Source organism: Barbus barbus, assembly GCF_936440315.1.
Source record: "Barbus barbus genome assembly, chromosome: 3".
In the NCBI taxonomy this organism is placed as follows: domain Eukaryota; kingdom Metazoa; phylum Chordata; class Actinopteri; order Cypriniformes; family Cyprinidae; genus Barbus; species Barbus barbus.
Genome location: NC_136731.1, coordinates 32,002,942 through 32,027,120, shown reverse-complemented (window position 1 = coordinate 32,027,120; position 24,179 = coordinate 32,002,942). Strand labels below are relative to the sequence as shown.

At 37.2% G+C, this 24,179-nt stretch overlaps 1 protein-coding gene across 18 annotated transcripts in view; it reads right to left on the bottom strand.

Annotated features, from left to right (window-relative positions):
* Window positions 1–22,947, bottom strand: part of LOC306857700 (voltage-dependent P/Q-type calcium channel subunit alpha-1A-like) — a gene marked incomplete at its 5' end in the record, with an annotated part of 80,594 nt that extends 57,647 nt beyond the window's left edge. For all 18 annotated transcript variants that reach the window (XM_079397765.1, XM_079397775.1, XM_079397776.1 and 15 more), the window contains 10 exons: window positions 684–890; window positions 1,420–1,494; window positions 1,864–1,917; window positions 2,141–2,256; window positions 2,985–3,088; window positions 6,302–6,489; window positions 6,616–6,768; window positions 8,688–8,779; window positions 22,532–22,671; window positions 22,855–22,947. In XM_079397765.1, the coding sequence (XP_079253891.1) occupies window positions 684–890; window positions 1,420–1,494; window positions 1,864–1,917; window positions 2,141–2,256; window positions 2,985–3,088; window positions 6,302–6,489; window positions 6,616–6,768; window positions 8,688–8,779; window positions 22,532–22,671; window positions 22,855–22,947 (1,222 nt within the window). The remainder of the gene's footprint in view (window positions 1–683; window positions 891–1,419; window positions 1,495–1,863; window positions 1,918–2,140; window positions 2,257–2,984; window positions 3,089–6,301; window positions 6,490–6,615; window positions 6,769–8,687; window positions 8,780–22,531; window positions 22,672–22,854) is intronic.
* Between the last annotated feature and the right edge of the window lie 1,232 nt (window positions 22,948–24,179).

The following is a 24,179-nucleotide window of genomic DNA, read 5'->3' as shown; positions in this document are numbered from 1 at the left end:
AAGAACGTTTGCAAAGGTCAACGATACAAAGAAAAGAAAGAAAACCATTTGTGCAGCCACATTTTAAAATATTCAAATGTATATGCATATGGGGGGGGGGCATTTACTTTTAATATATATTGCACAAACACACTTTTTAACAGCAAGAAAATTGTTGATTTCAGATGAGTTTTATTTTGTCCCCATTTTATTTATCTCGATGTCAGCTTGCAGACGATCACTATGCAAAAGCTTTGCGTGCTCGTGAATCTTTAGCTCCGCCCACGGCTAGCCTCCAGGAGCTCGACTGTTTTCAGGCTGCTGCTTTTTATAAATCTGATAAACCTAAAGACTCTTCGGAGATATGAAGGATGCATATATAGGTACTCAAGATTCACATGAGATTGGCAGAAACTGTGTGTTATGTCTGCTTTAGTAAATAACAATTAATGAATAAACAAAGATACAAGAGAAACAGTAACATCTTCAGAAAGTAAAATAAGAAACCATAAACAGGAAAACAAAAAAGGGAAAAACATGAAAGAAACCTGCTATGAAAGAAACTTCACAGGTTCAAGCATGTCCACAGAAAATACATCCTCACATTTCTGACGATTTTCCCACAAAATACACCCAAAAAATATCTGCATGTTCTGTGTGGGTCTACTGTACTAATGAGAGAACAGACAGATGGACAGACTTACAGAGGAAGTCGGAGAGCTTTTCAGGCTGGTCATAGTGCACAGAAGCCACACACAGTGTGTTGAGTCCCACTAGACACAGCACGCTCCAGTAAAATGCTTGCGTCTTCACTATGTGCCTGATGAAGAATCTCAGCCGACGCTCCTTTTTATGGAAGGAAGAGCCCTCCAGTTTCGAGCTCTTCAGACTGCCCCGTGCAAACGGAGAACCTGACAGTCGGAAAAAAGAAGCAGTTAAGGAGAGTGGCAAGGAAACAAAATACAATAAAATTAAATGAAAACTGAAATGTCCTATCTGATATGACATCTGAAAATTAGGGGGATAATTTTGTAATTCTGGTCAATTTATCAAAAGTTTTTAGTCAAATTGTTCTGCTAAAAATATATTTTGTAAATCAAAATACATATTGATTTGCATTTTTTTGTAAATTTAATATTTTGGAGACCACTACAGAGAAGTATGTACTTATATATACACATACATATATATATGAAAATTGAAAATAAAATTAAAACCAATTAAAAATATTAATAATAGCTCAGTGCTATGATGTACACCATATTACTTTTTATCAATACTATCCTAATACAATAGGTTTTTAAGTCGTCTTTTAAAGAATACCAAAAACTAACTTTTTTTTAATGGTAATTTTTATGGCAAAACCCCATTTATCAACCCTGAGCCAAAAAAAAAACCTACAAGTGTATTTGTGTGTGCTTTTATATAACGCAAATGCACCTATATCTCCATCTCCATCCTCTGCATCGAGCAGGTCTGCTTTACTCTTCTTAATGGTAGGCCTCCTTCGCGAGCCTGTGTGTAACAGACTACAGTCACCTACAGATTTACATACAGATTCTGACAAACTAAAATATTAATACATAACAGATAAACAGATGAACAGAAAGAACTGAACAAGACAACTAGGAAGTGTAGTGTCTCGATCACATGTCTGCTGTAAGCTACAAACTGATGGCCCATGTAAATGTGCTCATGAACACTACATTAACTGTGCATATGGACAAGAAGTATACAATATCACCCCCTCAGCAAAAGCCAACATGCTATTGATCTCTCTCTTCTTTTCCAATGGGAAATCAACACCTAGTCCCAGTGAGGGAGCAAAAAGAGGAGCAGAGGGGGATGAAAAGGAAGGAAGGATGGAGGAGTTCACGTAAATACCGTCAAAGGGCATCCGATCTGGGTCATTGTCCTCGTCAGCCAAAATCACTTCTTCTGTACACAATAAAAAAAAGATTCAAATCAAACCACTGGAAAAGTCATGAAAATGGGGAAATTTCTAGTGCTTAAAAGAAGCCTAATGAAACATTTTGTATGTTATCAGCACGTTCCAATACTGAGACGCTAAAGTATAAAGACATCCGTATCAAAAGAGACAAGCTACTATCTGAATTATTGGCTTTAGCTTCTCTCTAGAATGGCTTTTTATGGCATTTACCTGCTTTGCAGATCCACTCCAGATATCCGTTCAGCTCTCTCTCTATCTGCTGCTGACGCTTCAGCTTAAGAAACTCGCTCCTGTTCTCCACACGCTCCCTTTCTTTGGCAAACTCTCTGTATCACATATACATGCATGCAAACAAATGCTTGTCAACCGACGAACACAAAATGCACATACACACTAGTTATTTTGGAGATTTTTGGAGAGGAAAAAAAAACCAAGACATCTTGGTTTTTGACATCACATTTTTAATAAAGAGTGTGCAAAATATATACTCAAATTCAAACTCATTAATTAACTTGTTTTAAACAATGCCTGAGATAACGCAAAAAATCTGGGATTCAAAATGTAATTTAAATCTGAAAATAAGTTTAAAAAAAGATGACCATGACAAAATGATAAATAAATATATTAGATTCTTCACTAGCTCACTAATAAAATTAGAAAATTTGACATGACACGGACATGTGAACTTATTTGTACAAAAGATCAGATTTCTTTCTATGGAAAAGAAAGCTGTTTTTATTAACATTGCTCTGCTGATAATATAATGAAAAATATATATATAATTGTACCTGTAAAATATTTTTCATCTAATCTAAAGTAATTTTCATTTGTGGTGGTATACCCAAGATATCTGCCACTACATAGGCTAATAAAAAAAAATAATCACACAATACACAAACAATTAATTTTTTAAACACATAACATCCACAAACTATATAGTTCACATAAAATCCACAAAACTGTCATAAGCAAATCAGACAATGCACCACTGTAGACCTGAAAAAATGACTGAGAATTTGAGAAGAGCTCACACTGTCTGAGAGCGGTTTCTTACCCTGACAGCACACCCAGCACAAGATTGAGCATGAAGAAGGAGCCTATGATGATGAGGGGGATGAAGTACATCCAGTTCCATGCACTCCCTGAAGCATCATTGCTCTGTAACGTAACGGCATAAAACAGCCCAGTCAGTACCATGAGGCACACATCCAAACATTTTTTTCTCTCTCCAGCTGAGAGTACAGTGTGTTCATCTGGTTTTCTTTGTTTGTCTTCCCAAGACTCTACACAGCTCACTTCCAATGGTGTCATGTAGAAAGACATCAGAATGTTTGCCATTTTTAATTGGTAATTTTTATAAGGTGACGGGAAATTTGACCCCACTAACAGAGGATGAGAACATCTATGACAGAACCGTGGCAGATCCTAGCACACCAAGTACCATGCGACGTGCAACTTAAGAATGACAACCATCTGGCTGGGGCAGCTTCATCTGTGGTACACACAGCTGGGTGCTCAGCACCGCTGCACCCTGTCACTGCAGAGAGGAACAAATGGGCAGCCATCTTGTATGGCATTGCTCCACTGGCTGGCTCTAGGGAAGAAGCCAAGGCTACAAAAGCCCAGATCGAAAAAACCCACAAGTGCTGCTTTAGGAAAACGGGAGATGATGTTATAATCTCTTCACATTTTTGGTATTTAGGCTGGGTCAAACTGTGTCATCATTTACTTACATTATGTTGTTCAAAACCTGTATGACTTATGTTTAGCAGAATGTCCAAGCTACTATCTTCCATAGTGACAGTGGATGGGGAACAAGGATTGTCCAGCTCAAAAGCACACAAAAAGCACCATTAAAGAATATTACAAAATAGGCCATATGGCTTGTGCATTATACTCAAGTGTTCTGAAGCTATTATTCACTGAAAACCTTAGACTTTCATTTAATGTAAAAAGCAGCTTGGACATTGTGCTAAATATTTCCTTTTAAAGATTCATTTTTTGGGGGCATTTTGCCTTTATTAATATAGGATTGTGTAGAGTAGACAGGAAGCAAAGTGGGAGGGTGGAGGGGGGTTTCGGGAAATGTCCTCGAGCTGGGATTTGAACTCAGGATGCTCGCAATACAACAACGCTATATGTCGGCACGCTGCCCACTTGGCTATTGCGCCAATGCAACATATTTCCTTTTGCATTACAAAAAACCCCAATTGGAACTAGGGCTGGGAAAATAAATCGATGCGAATCGAGAAATGATTCTGCATTGAATCTGAGATTTTCCGAATGCATCGGAATTCTCTCTCGAATCGATTCTGAGCTTTAACAGCAGATGATGCGTTAGAAACAGCTGTAATGTGCTTGCTTCCAATTATTTACACACACTTGAACCTAAAATAATCATTCCTTAACTTCGAAAAGGCTGAAGCAAATTATAAGGGTGTTCACAGTGGGCTGTGTTTACATTAATCTCGCTTCATAAAAGCATTATGAGCACAATTACATGACTCAGTTAAACGCACAAGTGCTCTTTTCTGTGCTCTTCTTCGAGAGCATTTGAGTGTATGGTTAAAAACTAGATTAGAACGCAATCTGCTGTTAAAAACTAAGCTCAGAATCGATTCCAGAGAGAATCGCAATGCATTCTTAAAATCTCAGAATTGATCCATGAATCGCAATGCATAGATTTATCATCACAGCCCTGTCCGGAACTCATATTTGAAGTAAACTAGCTAATCCTTTAAGGATATTTTAAAATAACCCAGCTGAATCTGCTGAGATCTTTAGATTTTGTTTTCCATTTACATTACATGTATGCATTTCGCAGATGCTTAAATTCGAAACGAGAAAAGAACTAAAGCAATTTGTCAATATTTGTAATATACAATGGGATTTTGCTGTAGCTATGCCCCATAGTCTCCCTTGATCTGCCCCACTACTTTTTCGTCCGCTCCTTCACTCTCTTTGCATGTCTGAGAGCTCTGAAAGCCCAAGTATGTACTGCAGCTTTTTTGCAATTAAATTTGCATAGGTTTCTTTCTCAGCAGCTGTAAGAATAACTTCAGTTGAGCGGGGTCTGTTATATATAGAGCCCCGTTCACTGGAGAGAAACAGGAGGAAGAAAAAAGCTGGGGCAAGTAAAAACGGTGTACAGCGAGCCAAGCAGCAAGAGTAATAAAAAGAAAAAAGGGATAAAAATACAGTAAGACCAAATAAGAGATGATGACATCTGATTGGGCTGTACAGAACTGCAAACCTTAGTCATACGGAATAACCATCCTCAGAATAATTCTCATTGGCAAGATCATTTCTAAAATAAACTTTTAATCCTTCAGGTAAACCTGCTGTTGATTTGCGAGATGGATTGACGTGGCATTGGGATTAAACTGGCCCCTGAGGTAACATCATTAGTTTGTGAAAATCTTGAACGTAGCATTGACTTCACTGCCCTATTTTCTGTCACAGAGGGCGGGTGAACTCACCGGAAACAGCACTGTCTGTTCAGAGTGGACAGGCTGGCCACGAGCGATAAGACTATAAATGCACTGCACCGTCTTTGACTCTATAGGTGAGATTTTGCTTACTGTATGTCTGCGACTGAAAGGTACAGAGGATGTGGATTAGGTGGGGCTGTTCAGTCCCTTATATTGGATACTTTCTGATAATCTTTAAGTAAAAGAAATCAGTAATCCTCTACTCGGAGGATTAATCAAAACCATAATAATACAGGATGTCCATGTTAAAAGGTGAGGCCCACCAATTCCAAGCCTATCTGAGACAAAAGTGTTTTTTGCGCTTCTTGCACAAAGACTGCTGTGCTGCTATAAAATATATATTAAATAGAAATAATAGTTTGATTCAGCAAGAAGGCATTTAATTGACTCCAATAAATGCTTTATTTGAACTTTCTATTTTTCAGAGAATCCAGAAAGCATCACAGTTTCCACATTGTGAAGCAGCACAAGTGTTTTCAACATTGATTGTAATGAGAAATGTTTCTTGAGCAACAAATCAACATATTAGAATGATTTCTGAAGGATCATGTGACTGAAAACTGCAGTAATGATGCTGAAAATTCAGCTTTGTCATCACTTTAAAATATAATAAAATAGAAAACAATATTTAAAATTGCTCACAATTTCACAAATTACAATTTTAATTGTATTTTTGATCAAGTAAATGAACAGTAGTGTGTAGGGTGTGTATGTATGCATGTATGTATTTATGGTTTCACACAAGCACTTTAGAACAATTAGAATTGAGCATTTCTCTTGGAACATTGTTTGGGGTCTATTTAAGCATAGGTCAAAAAAAAAAAAAAAATCAAATGAGAAAGTGCTATGGCTTTAGTGACATTTTGTATATGTGACTTACATAGTATAACAGGTCAGTCCAGCCCTCCATGGTGATGCACTGGAAGACTGTGAGCACGGCAAACAGGATGTTGTCAAACTGGGTAATACCATAGTTGGGTCCAATCCAGTACTTTTTACATACTGTTCCATTAGGACAGGTCCGAGCATTAGTTTCATTTCCACATGGAAACTCCTCTCGTATCTCATCTATCAGAAAGAAAATGGTGTTTTTTTCATACACAATCAAACTGGTCTGCTTGCGATAGTTAGTGACAGTTTTGGAGATCATGAATGAAGAAATATGCGAGTAAGAACCAGCACATAAAGGCCTACCGGTGACGTTGTCAAAGCAAGTGGTGTGAAATTTGCCCATGTAGAACTCAAGACCAATGATGGCGAACATGAGAATGGCAAAGAAGAGCAGCAAACCGATCTGCAGCAGCGGGATCATAGCCTTCATGATGGATTTAAGCACAACCTGTAAGCCTGGAAGAAAGAGAACAGGCATTTTAACATTGTCGAAGGTTTTAGTTTTGTTATTGTTTTTTGCAGCATAAAATTGGATTCCAAATCAATTTTGGCAGAGGGTATAATGGGTACAAAGGGTATAATGTAAACTGAGAATTATCATTCTTCTAATATACTGCATCAGCATCATAAAAGCAATCCTTACTCTGCACTGTATTAAAGTCTACTCAGGTCATGTGATAGTTTCATTTGAGGAACCTAACCCAATTTAAAATATAGTTCACCCAAAAATGAAAAGAAGTTATGTTAAAGAGTTATATTAAAAAATGTCCTGGCTCTTCCAAGAAAGTCATATATAGAGGTTGAGTGTTTTTGAGTGAACTATCCCTTTAACCCTCCTCTTTAACCAAGCTCTTATATGACATTCGCAAAAACATTAAAAACATTAAATTAGTCATGTGATGGGCACTTTCGCACAGCATAGTTCTAGGAACTTTGTTCTGGGAGCTAGCCTGGCAGGGTGGGTCCTACACTGTAAAAAATGATCGTGATTTTAACGGTAAAAAAACTGTGAAAATGCTACGGTAAAAACCCGTTACATGGTTAACGGAAAGTTCCTGTAAACCCGTAAACTGACGTTCCCAGAATTCCCTGCGTTCCATTTCAAATTCTGTTTGAATTTGACGTTTTTTCTTTAAAATAACTGTTTCTTCTTAGTTTTTTCTTATCAGTTATGTTTATTAGGGTTGTATGTTACATCTAATGTTGTTAAATTAATATTTATAGCATATTTCAGTTTAATGAGTCTCACCATGATGGTGTTTAGTGCTTGTGTGAATGACACTGTGCACCTTCTGTATATGCTATTGTTTAAAAGTTGCTTGTGATGGGCTTTGGCTCATCATGTGACTTTCTCATCATCACCTGCATTTGGTGGTTATCAGTGTATTTCAAAGGAATAAAACAGATTTCCGTACTTTAATAGGTTGGTATATTAAGATTATATCAGTTAAAGAAATTACAGTATTTAACTGTAAATTTAAGTTAAAACCGTAAAACCTAAAACGTTGCTACCGTATTTTTTACGGTAGAATTCTGGCAACCTCAGCTGCCAGTTTTTTACCGTAAATTTTACGGAATTGTTTTTACAGTGTAGAGAACCAATTTCTCCCTCAGACATTTTCCTGGTTGCATTTGCACCAGCAGCGAGAATTCTGAAGCGGCGATTTACAAACATCAACAGCCGGTGAATGGAGGACGTTGTGATCGTAGCTGTTTTTGTAGTGTGTTGTGGGTTTCGCAATAAATGGAGATAGAATGTAAACACACAGTTTACGCGTTTGAAAGAGCATGAAAATCTGACTAAATCTCCTGTGACAACTTGCAGTGTTACATATCATCGAGGTGGAGAAAAGAACAAAATGCTGCAGACAACAGGTAAATGCTGTTATCACTGTTTTCCATGTTCGTGGAGTAAATATTTTTACATGGCTTTTTAAAAATTCCGGGTAGCCGCTGTTTTGCGTGCGTTTGTCCTCTCAGCGTACACTTACGTTACTGGTAGTTCCTACAGAAGTATTTTAGACCCAACTTTGAGAAGTAGCTAAATTAGTTCCACCAAACGGAGTTCCTAGAACTAAATACGTTCCTAGTTCCTGTGGTGCAAACAAACCAAAACCCAGGAACTTCTGCCAATAGTTCAAGAAACTATGAAAAGGTTCCTCTGGTGCGAAAGCCCCAGATGAGTTCAAACCTAGTGTGATGAACTTGATACAGGGTCAATCCATCGTTCAATAGTCCCTTTCAGTTTCAATTCTCACGCACTACACCTTTTTTTTTTAAATTATATGAACCCCTTTAAAAATGAGTGTTCACGTTAGTTTGTCCAACACCTGTACGTATACTGTGCATGGGTAAACAATGACAATGTTACTCACTGGGAATCCCAGACACCAATTTGAGGGGTCTCAAAACTCGAACAGCACGCAGCGTCCTCAGATCAAAGTCTGAGCCCACTGTGGACAGGATTCTGGAGAGACAAGAAAAGACAAGGTCAGTCAAAGTTTAACCTGGGATATTGTGGTAAACAACAGCACTTCTACTCATACAGGATTTGTTTTTAGTGACAGTTTTTTTGAATTGGGAAAAGGCAAGGCAAGGCAAGTTTATTTATATAGCACATTTCATACACAGTGGTAATTCAAAGTGCTTTACATAAAAGAAAGTGAAATAGACATAAAAAAAAAAATCAATAAAAACATGGAAATAAAAATAATAAAAACAAGGAATTTTAAAATGATATAGAAATTGATTTAAAATAAATTTAAAGAAAATGATTATACATAAAATTCATTGCAGTCAGTTCGGACATATAGCACAGTGCTCATTCAACAAATGCACAGTTAAACAGATGAGTTTTGAGTCTGGATTTAAATGTGGCTAATGTTTTAGCACATCTGATCTCTTCTGGAAGCTGGTTCCAACTGCGGGCCGCATAATAGCTAAAAGCAGACTCCCCTTGTTTTGTGTGAACCCTTGGTATTTCTAACTGACTCAATCCTAATGATCTGAGTGGTCTGTTCGGTTTATATTCAGTGAGCATATCAGCAATATATTTAGGTCCTGGGCCATTGAGTGACTTATAAACAAGTAAAAGTACTTTAAAATCAATCCTAAACATAACTGGAAGCCAGTGTAAGGACCTGAGGACTGGTGTGATATGCTCAGATTTTCTGGTTCTAGTCAGACTCCTGGCAGCAGCATTCTGGATGAGCTGCAGTTGTCTAATGGTCTTCTTGGGAAGGCCGGTGAGGAGACCATTACAGTAATCCACCCTGCTGGTGATAAAGGCATGAACAAGTTTCTCCAAGTCTTGACTGGAAACAAAACATCTAATTCTTGCAATGTTTTTGAGATGATAGTATGCTGATTTAGTTACTGCTTTGACATGACTACTGAAACTAAGGTCTGTCTCCAGAATCACCTCACGATTTCTGACTTGATTTTTAGTTGTTTGACCCCTAGAGTCAAGGTATGCATTCACCTTGAGAACTTCATCTTTGTTTCCAAATGCAATGACTTCAGTTTTCTCCTTGTTTAACTGAAGAAAGTTCTGGCACATCCAACTGTTAATTTCATCAGTGCATTGGCATAGGGAGTCAATGGGGCTGTAGTCATTTGGAGATAAGGCTAGGTAAATCTGGGTATCATCAGCATAGCTGTGATAGGCAATTTGGTTCTTCCTCATTATCTGACTTAGTGGGAGCATATACAGGCTAAACAAGAGCGGTGCAAGAATTGAGCCTTGTGGGACTCCACATGTCATGGCCGTCCACTTAGACTTATGCTCTCCTATACTCACATAATAACCTCTCCCTTCTAAGTATGATCTGAACCATTTGAGTGCCATCCCAGAAAGCCCGACCCAGTTTTCCAGTCTCTCTAGAAGTATGTTATGATCGACAGTGTCAAACGCAGCACTAAGATCTAGTAGTACCAGCACTGATATTTTGCCAGAATCAGAATTGAAGCGAATATAATTTATTATCTTAATGAGTGCTGTTTCTGTGCTGTGATGTGCTCGGAAACCAGATTGAAACTTGTCCAGGTATCCATTTGAGTTTAAGTAGTTGTTCAGCTGATTAAAAACTACCTTTTCAAGAAAGGTAGCATGTGTTAAAGGTGACAAAGGCGCTTAACCTGAGCTCATGTAATCCTATTTGCATCCAGACTAAACTAATGCCCATTCTGAACACTGATAAAGTGAAAATCCTAAATGACCATACAGTATTAACATTTCCCCTAGTCAGACATTTACTCGACAATGTGTGAGTCCAAGACTATGGACTCCAAGAAAATAAGCAGTGGGCACTAATGGTTTCAGAGAGGATGGCACACACTGCCCGTCCCCCCGCAGAGTGAATGTCAGAGGTCCATGTGCAGAGAATAGAGATAAATGTGGATGCCACTGCTTTGTATTCATATGACCTTTATTTGTCCAGGAAAGTCACTGGAAACTGATTCTCTTTAGTGATAACATGCAGAGAAGGAAAAGACGCGAATCCAACTGAATCGATACAGCACCACTTCTAGTGAAACATGTGACACAGGAATTTTAAGCAACATTCAGACCCACAGTTGCAGCAGTAAAATATCAGTTTCAACACCTACGTGTTTCTGGACACAGCTGACAACCTAAACCGGCTTCATTGGGCAGGACTTATAGGAAAATGACCCTTGAAAAACTAAAAACTAAAAAAGCAAAAGGACATAGGAGAGGCTGAAGGAAAACTGGTTATGCAGTTAATATTAATGTAAATTACTGGGGATGGACAGAAATTAGAAATAAAGGGGAGAGAGAGAGAGAGAGAGAGAATGAACAGAGCAAAAGGGGAGGAGGTGACGAAAGAGAGCCAAAGGGGGTTGGAGGAGGAAGAGGGAACAGAGAAAGGGGAGGAGCTGGATGAGAGTGAGAGGAAGATGCTGACTGGCTGATTTATCTCTCCTCGTCTATTTATAGAGCTGCAGTCTGAGAGCCACCACTGTCAGCTGTACCTGACTTATTATACAACACTGTCTCCCCCGTCCTCTAACACGCTCACACAATTGTGTTTCTATGAGGGTGGGGACTTTTCATTGACTTTCCACTGTTTTATAATGGACTAATGACTCTTTTGATTCGAAACCCTGTTCCTAACATTCATTTTTCATTAAGATATTTTTCAATATGTTTATTAAGCTATGTTCCTTATATAGACTGTTGGTAAAACCTGTAATTTCAGGTTTTACTATTAGGGGACACTGGGTCCACACAATGGGAAAATCCTGACTCAGGATTTCACATTAACATTATGTATGCAAATTAACAAACATACATCCACAAATAAAATGACCTAATTGCTTGAGTTAACATTTTTAATGACCGTAGAAGACCAAGAAGTGGCAGACAGCCAAACCACACGTCAAATATCAAATCAAGTAAAACAAACTTTGTAACTGAAAGCCTATTCATAAGAAAAACAAAACAAAATAAAACAGCCCTAGCAGTTAGTGTACATGTTCTGTTCCATGCTATTCTATTCTAAAATACCTAGAGGGCCCCCGGTCATCTTTAGAAAATGAGAACCCCCCCCCCCCCCCACTGTAAAGGTACGTAAAGTGTTAAAACAAAACAAAACAAGCCTAGCAGTTAGTGTACTTGTTCTAAAACAAAACAAAAATCCTAACTCAGAATTAATAGGATTACAAATTAACATTAAGTATACAAATTAACAAACATACACGCACAAATAAAATAACCTAATGGCATGAGTTAACATTTTTAATGACCATAAAAAAAAAAAAAAAAAAAAAAAAAAAAAAACAGATGAAGGAGCAGACACACAGCCAAACAGGATGTCAAATGAAGTAAAATAAACTTTTTATGCAATTTTATGTCAAATAAATTCAGCTGAAGGCCTATTCATAAAAATAAAATAATTATTATTATCATTATTATTTTTATTACTACTACCTCTAGGTAGAGGCCGCAGATCATCTAGATTTAAGACCCCTTGCTGAGAGATGACTTGCTGTTTTGAGCTTGGGAGGTTTAGGAAGGTGAACGGTGGGTGTGTGAGCTCCAGTTGAGCTCCCAAAGAACCTGGCACATTGGATTTATGGGATACAGAGGAGGACTCACAGGTGTTTACACCGCACTGACAGGGGGCAGCCCACTGGGAGGCATCTGCCAATCCATCTCACCACATCCCAGACACACACTGTGAGTGTGGGATAATGTCTGTACAGTCGTACATGAGAGAAAACAGAAGGGAAGTGGCAGTGTTTTTTGTAAATGTAGGTCAGTGCTGCTACTAGTCAAAGCACTACCATTCGGTTAGCAATACTCTACAGATACAGTACCAGCAGTGAAGCCAAAAATATATTCAGGTTTTTATTTGTTTAGAGAGCCGATGAGGATGACTCTCACCATAGACTTCCTCACAATACACCATATCCCCATAGCAACCAGCAATTCCTCATTCAGACAGTTTCTACGGTTACTGGGGCCTTCTCATTCATAACTGTTTCCATGGGAACAAGAGCCATTTGTCATTGATAGAATCTTAGCATCACTGCGCTAACAAGGCAAAAGGAGGGGTTTGATGGGTTTATAAACATACAGCAACAGCATTCACATGTTCTGCAGTCTGTCCAATACACTGTCTGTATTCAACAAATAATATCGGACTGAGTATACATTATCTCTATACGCACAAGGGGGAAACAATCACTATGAAATATAAACATTCTACTGGACCATACAGAAATCAGAAATCATGTGCATAAACCAAAACAGACTCAGTCAATTGGTTCCGCAAATGATTCTCACGTTTAAATCTCCTGCCCTGAAGGAGGCAAGGCAAATTTTATTTATAGAGCACAAGTTTAACACAACTGTAGTTGATCCAATGTGCTTTACAAAAAATAACTGAATTTAAAAGAGAAAGGAAGGGGAGACAACAAAAAGTAAAAAGTATCAAAAACAATTAAAATTTAATTTCATAAAACACCAATTAAACTATTCAAAGTAGATACACAACATCACTCAAATGCTAAAGAGTAAAAATAAGTCTAAGCTAGATTTAAAAGCATCCAATGATGGAGTAGCTCTGATGTTTAAAGGTAGACTGTTCCACAGCTTCGGGGCCACTACTGAGAAAGCTCGATCACCTTTTGTTTTACAACGTGAACGGGGAACAGATAAAAGTAACTGATCACTAGATCTTAAAGACCTAGAGGCTGAATATGGCTTGATGAGATCACAAATATAATCCGGGGCAGAATTATGCAATGCCTTGTATGCAAAAAGAAGGATATTAAAGTTGACTAAGTTTTATAGGGAGCCAGTGCAATGAGGCAAGGACAGGGGTGATATGATCCCTTTTCTTAGCTCCTGTTAAGAATCTGGACATTTTGAACCATCTGTAATCGAGACCGTGTAGATTGAGGTAGGCCAATGTACAAAGAATTACAGTAATCCAAACGAGAAGAGATTAGTGCATGAATTACTATTTCAAGATCTTTACTAGAAAGTGTTTCACCTTAGCCACTGATCTGAGATGAAAAAAGCTACTCTTTACAACTGCATTCACATGCTTATCAAATTGGAGAAGAGGATCAAAATGGACTCAAAGATGTTTTGCATGATTGTGTAGGTTATTACTTAGAAAACCTCACTGTGTTTTAATGGAATTGTTAGTAGCAGCAGGGCCCAGTAGAAGCACTTTGGTTTTATTTTCATTCAATTGTAAAGTTTTTTTGTCATCCAGGTCTTGACTTCATTAGGAGCTTTTCAGCGTCCTTTTTGTCCTTTATCTCTGTGCATCTACATAAGGTTAAACACCCCCCCCCCCCCCCCACACACACACACTTACATGTTTTTGGGGGACATTCCATTGACATAATGGTTTTTATACTGTACAAACTATTTTCTATCCCCATAACCCTAAACCTAACCCTCACACAAAACATTTCTGCCATTTTAATTTTTTTTTTTAGTCTGTATGATTTTTAAGCTGTTTTCCTCATGGGGATCTAAAAATGTCCCTTCAAGGTCAAAAATTACTGGTTATTATTGTTATCATCGTGAGGACATTTGTTCCATAATATAGGGAACACACACACACACATTTCACAGATGACTAGGTAAGGTGACCCTGACACTAATAAATTCCCTATAGTTAAAACAAGTTAGTACCATCAATGGACCCTAATGGTGGTGTATATTAATATATGTGATAAGCTAGCTACATAAATAAATAGCATATTTTGCTTCAAAGAGTCAATTTTAAGAGTCAATTTTAAAATTTAAAACACTATTAAAAATATAAAGCATAGAATGATGATTAGAGGAGTCATTTGTGATTATATAATTATAGTTAATTTTACATTACTTTTGCATGTAATTTGACACATCGCAGGACGTTTGATTGACAGGTGATCTGACCCATCATAACACTGAAACCGCTATTTTGTTTGACAAACAAACCAGACATGAGAGTAGATTAATGTCGGTGGACTTAAACTTAAACTTAAAATATTGTGTATTGACATCTTTCCACGGTTTAAATAAAATACGTTCTGATGTTCATTCATGTTTATTTCATTCTTTAAGTAAATACAATCAGTTCACGTGCTGCTTGAGGCACTACAGCAATCTGTCATGACCGATTAAAGAGCTACAAAACAGTTTTTGTTGTTTTAATAAAAAAAATAAAAAAAGAGACCAAATTTGAAAGCTCAGACTTTGTTTCATACCAGAAAGCCATGCCACACTCCATGTTCTCACGCAGTGAAAAATACATCAACGTGCCGACAGACAAGACAGAACAGGTTACTTCTGGTATGAAACCAAAGTCCCAGCTTTCAAATTTGGTTATTTTTTAAGAAAATCAAACAATAAATACCGTTTTGTAGCTCTTTTAAGTGTCATGACAGATCGCTGTAGCACCTCAGTTCAAGCGGCATGTGATCCAATCGCCTTTTGCGATTTACTTAAAGCACAAAATACACTTGAATGAACAAAGGTATTTTATTGATGTCACCACCACAGCATTTTTCGAGTTTAATTCCACCCATGTTAATCCAATATCCTGTCTGGTTTGTTTGTTGGACAAAATGGCGGATTAGGTGTTATGAGTGGTCAGATCACCTGTCAGTCAAGCTCTTTGCGAAGGGTCAACTGCAACATCTGTCAGAAATGACAAATGTTTTTTGGAATAGCTGCATTTCAGCTAATGTATCCGTGTTCAGTGATTTTGCAATATTTCGGCCATTTCAATCATTTAACCATACTGTGTGTGCATGAATTGTGTATTTGTGCACTCTGTGCTTGATGTTGCGGCTGTTTTACATCACATTTTGATGTGTTTTGAGCATATTCTCTCAGAAAATAAAGATATAGAGGAAAAAGAGAAAAGGCTATCAATGTGTGTTATATCAAAGGACCAGGGCTGAGGTGTTGAGGGGACATATCATTTCATCTTCAAAGTGCTCCTCAACTGAAAGACACATCCGCCATTTACCTACCACAGCAAAGAGAGAACAGCTGTGAAGAGAGAGAATATCAGTGTGTGAGGAGAGAGAGAGAGAGAGAGAGAGAGAGAGAGTTCTTGTGTCTCAAGGCTTTGCTGGATGATTGATCATCTGCAGTAGTGAAAAACAGGTTACTGCAGCAGCTCCTGCACAGACTGCTCTCATTGGCTTGCTCTATTCCTCCTCCCTCTCTCTCTCTCTGTCATCTCTCTCTCACACACATATACACACACAAGCCACTGCTTGTTTCTAACCTATTGCATCTTTCTCTTCTCTTTTCCATCTTTTTCCTTTTTCTTCACTAAACCCTTGGAAACACGGAAAGACAACCCCAATAACACACAGCAGTTCTTTCCACCAGCCACAGCAGCTGCTCTCGCTCTCTTTCTCAGTTTCTAATACTCGCTTCCCTTTCCTCCTTTACCCTTGCTCATGATGTATTTGTTTTTCTTCTAAATAAAATGTGAGGCAATTTAAACAGGACAACTGCTCAACCTACTTCAAACGTTGACTGTGCACATGATAAAGACTGGAATGAGGAAAGAAAATGGCTGCAGCAGGCAAACAGGGCTATAGCTCTCCTCCCTACTGCAGCCAACACACCCTCTGACCCATTTACACACACACACACACACACACACACACACACACACACAGTCTCAGAAAGATCAAACAGAAGAATATAATTCTGTATGTACACATATAAACACATTTACTGTATATACAGAGAAGACGTGGTATACACACACCTATGCTTGTACCCTTACAGAAATACACCATAGTAATCACAGTTTAGTGTTAATACAGACATTTTCTAAACAGTTATTATTCTTTGTTCTTGATTTTCTTAATTCATTATATTCGCAAATATGCACATAATAATTAGAGATAATTGAGAATTAGTATCATTATTACAAACAATAATAACAATAATAATAATAATAATAATAATAATAATAATATGTTGTTGTTGTTATTATTAGAGGTCATAGTACACTGAAAAAACACTGGTGTAGCACCATTTTCACTCAGAAACTGATAGGAAATTTAACAAACAATTACAACAAAATGCAATTTTTTTTATAGTGTAGTAATTCATTTACAGTAAAATAATGAGTAGTATTAATTAACAATATACAGTACATTTGTGTTCTTAGGTTGCATGTCAATCCTTTTACCATATATATTTTTTTCCAGTTTAAAATAATTATGATGCTTACATATTTCCGCTTTACATGGATAACTGGATAATCACTAGGGATGCACCGATACCACTTTTTCCAGTACTCGCCCGATACTTTAATTTTTGGTACTTGCCGATACAGAGTACCGATACTGATATTTTCATTGCATTTGTACATTTTTCAAATATTGGGTACAGAAACCAAAAGAGTATGTATAATGTTAATTGGTTAACTTCATTCATCAAATAAATACAGTCAAACCAAAATTTATTCAAACACCTTTAAAATTTATCACATTATCATCGTTTATTCGCTATAGTTTAGAAAATCGTAATAAAATGACAAGAACTCAGAGTAAAACTGAACAAATTCAGCTTGATAATGTCAGATAACTTTGATAGAAAGGTACATAATGGATTACAAATCAACCAAAAATGATTCAGACAGGTGTTAGTATGCCAATATTTACACAACTATCAATACTCTGTCGGGCAACCCTTAGCTTTAATGACAGTCTCCTGGGCATGCTATAAACCAGGTTCATGCAAACCTGAACTTCAGTTTTTTTTTTCCCCCAGACTCGGTCTGAATAATTTTTTGTCCCAAATTTGTATCAATTTTACTGGTAGTTCACTGTATGAAGAATTTTTGGTTATAATATGTCACAGTTTACTTTATTTTTATTTGACTGTATAATATCTTCGGTTATTTTCACACTTATTTATCCCCATTAAAATGTATTTTACAAGTTTTTGTTACTTTCACTGTTCATTTTTTTTGCTCTATGGTACATCATCTTTAATTTAATAGCATTAGAGCTGCTCCACTGCAGTGGCTCAGTACTGTAATTACGCGTTTTGCTGTAATAATGCAGGGAACCACTCGCTATAAATCTCCTAACTGTGATATTTTCAGAAATAAAAGTTGCTTTTTTTATCTTAAACGTGCTGCAATTTATATTCCAAAGCCACTCATATAATGCATAATCACTCATGAAGCAAGCAAAATACGCGCAACTTGCGCACGTATTTGTACCGGTGCAGAAAGAGAGGGACAAGTACAGAACATAGCGCATAGGCTGTTAGTTTCACTTTCGCCAGAATGTCGTGTATGCTTAAGGTTGAAAATAAATGATGATTTATAGTGAATACCCCTATAAATTGTCTTATATTTACGATTTAGTTTTAAGCCAAATGATGCGTGTCGCAGTGAGCGAACATCAATAAAGATCACACAACAAGTGTGCGCACGCTCTCTCTCTCCCTCTCTCCCTCCCTCCCTCCCTACCTTAAGTAACTCGTGTATTGTTTTACTTGTTTTTGACATATCCGACCGACCTACAAACTATCCAGTGATGTCTGTGAGAAAGGAATATTCACTCGACGAGCTCGCACATCTGCGCCGACGCGCGCTCAATCCACTCAGCGTGCTTTGCTTAGCCCATCAGCTCGCGCACATCAGCTATACGGGCATCAATACTGAATGTTTAACATTAATTTCATTGCATGCATATACTTCGTAGACATCCTTAATCTCTAATAACTCCGTTCTGCTGTCTGTTGTTCTGTTGTCTGTATTTCTTTGTCTGACTATGGCACTTATGACAACTATTTATTTGTCTAACAAAGCATTTAAAATCTTACAAAAATTTACTGTAAAAGGCACCAGTTCATAGAATGACACAACTGTGAACTGTATGAAAACTCACTACACGCAAAATGCAGTACAACTCAGAATATGACAACACTGAGAATCAGTTCACTGCTGATGTGATGGAGCAAGTCACATGATAAATGTTTAGGCCACACATACCTCCTGCACATTCTTCACAACACCCATCATGCGTTAAACTACCAATAACCAGACCCAGCAGTGTGCTAGCAATAATGCTAACTGAGCTACTTTGGGTGATCAATCAAGCTTGTGGATTGTAGGTCAAGTGGCAATATCTGTCTGAGCCAACCTATTAGCACCTCTGCGTTCAGTCCTAGTTTTCAAAATTACAAACAAAATAGGATGAATGAGCGAATTTGATGTGCAAAGAGAAGGATGGAAAGGCAGCTAACATGCAGAAATCTGTACTGCAGGAGGATAGGCAGTGTGGACATCATAACAGCATAGACAGAATTTCACTGAATTTTTTTTAACAGAAACATGTCAGAAGTTTCAGTTTTTTTATTATTATTATGTTTTTATTCAGCAAGGACATATTCAATTAATCAAAGTAAGCATAAAGAAACATAATGTTACAAACATGTATTTCACTAACTGTTCTTTTAAAGTTTCTATCCATCAGAGAAACCTGAACAAATGTATTAGGGTTTATTATGAAGTACAAATGTTTTTAGCATTGATAATTTTAAGTTGAATCTTAAGTCTTGAGAACCAAATCAGCACATTAGAATAATATTTAAAGGATCAAGTGACACTGCAATGTACTGTAAGTAAAATAGAAAACTATTTTAAATTATAATACTATTTCACAATATTACTGTTTTACTCTATGTTTTTTTTTTAAATAAATAAATTTAGCCTTTGTGAATTTCTTTAAAAACACCCAAAAAAACACTATCCCAAACCTTTGTACAATAGCATGTAAAAAAGCTATATTAATGCTTAATGCTTAAAGGGTTACTTCACCCCAAAATGAAAATTTTGTCATTAATCACTTACCTCCATGTCAGTCCAAACCTGTAAAATCTTTGTTCGTCTTCGGAACACAATTTAAGATATTTTAGACGAAAATCAGGAGGCTTGTGACTGTCCCATTGACTGCCAAACAATTAACACTGTCAAGGCCCAGAAAAGTAAGAAAGACATCGTCAGAATAGTCAATCAGTGGTTCAATCTGAATTTTACGAAGCTACGAGAATACTTTTTGTATGCAAAAGGAAACAAAAATAACAATTTTATTCAACAATTCGTCTCTGCGTTAGCGTAGGGCCATTTTGGAGAATATCCGCTGGACGCAAACAGTGTACGCTGTTCTGTGTTACCCACACTACACGGATATCGTTCTACATTTGTTTACGCTTTAGTTTGAATGAAAACAGCGTATCCTTGTGGTTCGGCTGACAGAGAACAGCGTACGCTGTTTGCATCCAGCAGATACTCTCCAAAATGCCACTATTGTGTTCTGAAGACAAACTAAGCTTTTACGGGTTTGGAACGTCATGGGGGTAAGTGATTTGTGATTAATGACAATTTTCATTTTGGGGTGGAGCAACCCTTTAATGCCTTAAATCTACTGTATTATAAAATAACCACAAAATCTTCACAGTTAAAGAGATTTGTCATGGTACTATCGTGACCGCGTAGAAGACTGACACGGAGGAGAAGGAATTGTAGAATAAAGTTATATAGAAAATAAAGTATTCTTGTAGCTTCATAAGATTACGGTTGAACCCCTGATGTCACATGGACTATTTTAACAATGTCCTTACTACCTTTCTGGGCCTTGAACATGTCAGTTGTATTGCTGTCTATGCAGCGTCAGAAAGCTCTTGGATTTCATCAAAAATATCTTAATTTGTGTTCTGAAGATGAACGAAGGTCTTAAGGGTTCAGGACGACGTGGGGGTGAATAATTTTTGAATAAATAATTTTTGGGAACTAACCCTTTAAAAAATACTGAAAAATTTCAGAGGTGGATTTTTAATCAAATCTTACATCTTGATGTGAATAGAGCTTATTTAAATAAACTGAGTGTCTATTTACAATAAGTGCAAATATCCTGCCTTGTTGGCTGAGGCTATTTACACTATAGCTCCGCCCACCAACATGTGATTGCGTTAGTCAACATTACGAAAGACGATTATCAAATATTGGTTCCAGTGGTGTAGAAGGTAAAGCACATGCCATCGTCTTTTTGATAAGATCGACCAGAGTTCGAAACTGCCTTTTGCCAAACTTTTTTTCTCCCTTTTCAGATCTCATATCACATCAGAAAGGTATTTATTTTCAATAAAAATTAAGGTAATAATCGAAAAGTTTAAAATAAAGTAATGGGCAAGGTTAGGGTAGGTATAGGGAGGGCTTTATTGTCCCAATACCGTGGCATCCATTTAATTATTTGAATTAAAATTTGAATTTACATTTAATATGTTATTATTGCATATTGTTTTATAATGCACTACAATACTGGTGCAGATAATTGTAAGCACTTTGTAAACCTAAACTCCTTACAACAAGATTACAACTCCTTACTGTCAAGATACTTTCAGCAGACTCTAAGGTACTGGAATAAGAGGACAACAATCTAGGTAAAGTGTGTCTAAGATTTTCTTCTGCCCCTCCCTGGGAAAAAAAAGTGATTGTCTACAGCCCTGTGCTGTCCCCCATCATCCTTCCTCCTTGTCTGTTTCTCTTTTTTCTGTCTTGCTCTCTCTCTCTGGTGACATTTGTAGCATGTCCTCACCGCTTGTATCCGCAGTACTGCTCTGATCTGGGCTCACCATGAGCTCATTAGGTCAGGAGAACACAACATCACTTGCCGTGCAGTCACAGCTGGCATACACACGTCTACACAAACACATGCAGAATTCATGTGGGAAAAAAATGGCAAAACATTCACCCATTTTAAAACCGACTATAACAGCAGCCAATACGCCATAGTATGTGCATGTTTAAAACACCAACATAGTGATATTAAAAATTTTGTGGGGTAAATTCAATAAAGAGTTGCACCACTTTTGCACCTGTGTTGTCTTCACTAGCCACCTGTAATCCAGTTTAACCAGGCATAATCTGTGCTGGTTTAGCACTGCATCAGGTGTATTTAAATTAACTCATTATCATTATTTTCAGCACAAACACACCTTCTTTCTATGCTACTTGGGCTCATTATAGATACTATCTGCCTGGTGCAATTAATGTTATTACTGCACATGGAAAGCAGGTGGCATGGATGGCAAAAGTGTTAGTATTTCACAGGTAAACTTGCAAAAGTGCTTGCAATATTGCAATATCAATTCGGACTGCTGTGAAACAGTGTCATGGGTTTTTGTGCAGACACTCTGTGAACAGATATACTTAACTTCTTAAAAGAATGAGTGTGTTCAATAGCATACTAGTTTGTGTTGTGGCATCAAAATTAGTATGGAGAATTTTGAAATTTCCCTAGTACTTGTACCTGATTTGCATAATCTTGTAGTGAATCAGGTGCTAAAACAATGCTAATAACTAATTGTATCAGTTGGCGCAATTTATTTGGTATCACTTTAATATTGGGACCAATTCTCACTATTAACTAGCTGCTTATTAGCATGCCTATTTTTAAAACATTGGCTGTTTATTAGTACTTATAAACCACATATTCTACATGATCATGTTCTACATCAATAATCCTACCCAATACCTAAACTTAACAACTACTTTACTAACAAGCAGCAAATTAGGAGTTCATTGGTGCAAATGTCATGGTTAATGGTTTGTTAATAGCAAGAATTGGACCTTAAAATTAAGTGTGACCAATTATTCTTAGTGAATGCTTTAAAAATGCTGATGTGTTTGTTCTGACTTACCCAGTAAGCACCACTACAAAGTCCATGACATTCCAGCCATTGCGTAAGTACGAGCCCTTGTGGAAGGCAAAGCCCAAAGCCAAGATCTTAATGCCTGACTCAAAACAGAACATGCCGATGAAGTAGGGTTCTGTGTCCTCCTGTGAGAGAGAAACACAAAGGGACAGACAAAGATAAATAAGAGTGTGTAAACATGAATTATCCACTGGATTTCTGCAAAAGGAATGATACATCAGAGACCGGTTAGTTCCTGTGTTTACATGGCTTCTGGTATTACAATATACAGAAACAAAGAAACACTGATCAACACAAGCAGAACTCACCAAGCGCTCGGACATGGGTGTCTTGTCACCGTCTGGAAGGTGCTGTTCCAGGGCTAGGACGATACAGTTAGCAATAATGGTAGCCAGGATCATGTACTCAAATGGAGTGAGAATCACAGGTCAAGGAAAATATTTAAAACAACATGAGTTACAACAGTTTTGCAAAGGACTGTATTATAAAACATATAATAATACAAATATAGTAATAAATATAACTTCATATATAAAAACATAATATTAAAATGATAAATACAATCTTGAAAAGGACCACAGTTGTAAATTCAAGTACTATTTAGTATTGTGGAATTTATATTTCGCAGCTTCTAAAGAGCAGTACTAAAAATGTTTCATGATCTTATTTTTAAGATTTAAAAAAAAATGCTAAACAACTTACAGAGTTCTTTAAGGGGTATGCAAATTTATGAGCAACTGTACTGGCTCTCTAAACCTCAGTGAAGAATCAATACATCTGATACTGAGAGGGCAGACATTCAAACAATCGCCCTAACCTGATTACTTAGCAAAATCACATTAAGCCCCTTGTGCTAAATACAGGTCAAGGAAAAATGCAGCAGTGGTTTTACAGAATCAAGTCTAACCTCACTGAGAAAATGCTTCACAAAGCGAGCGTAGCATCATGCTCACCCCGCATGGGCCAAAAAACATCTTGCACCATCTCCTCGTATGGCTGGTTAAGCCTGTGGCGAATAAGCTGCTATTCATGCTGAAGTAATACATGCTGTAGATGAGAATGAGTCAGGCAGATTCTGTATGCTTTAAATGACCTCATCACTCGCCGCTCATATTTACTTCAGGCCAATTTGTGTATGCATGCATGTGTGTTGAGAGCCAGCACGAGCTTAGAAGGTTAGAGCCTGCTGTGTGATTCAAACTGACATGCCTCTTTGGCTCAGTATACACAAGAACTTAAGGGTGGATAGGATTTGGCTATCAGGACTGATATAAACACACACTCACTCACACACACACACAAACAAGCTATGTTACAAAACCTAGAGAGCTATGCAGATGGTATTTTCAAAACGTAACATAACAGAAGTAGCAACAGATTGTTTATTTTGTATTTTGACATATATGCAAGTGAAATGGATTATCAAAAAAAAAAAAAAAATGGCACAGTGGGGACTTGATTCTATGCATTGTTTGTTAGTTGAATGGTTTAAGTGGAATTCAATGTGGTTTAAGCAGAGTAAATGACTGGATAAATCCAACATACACCCCCAGAGAGAACTTAATTGGAAGACGGAAATATGATATTTAATTTAAAAAAAACTAAAAAGGTAAAAAACCCTTTAATTTCATGC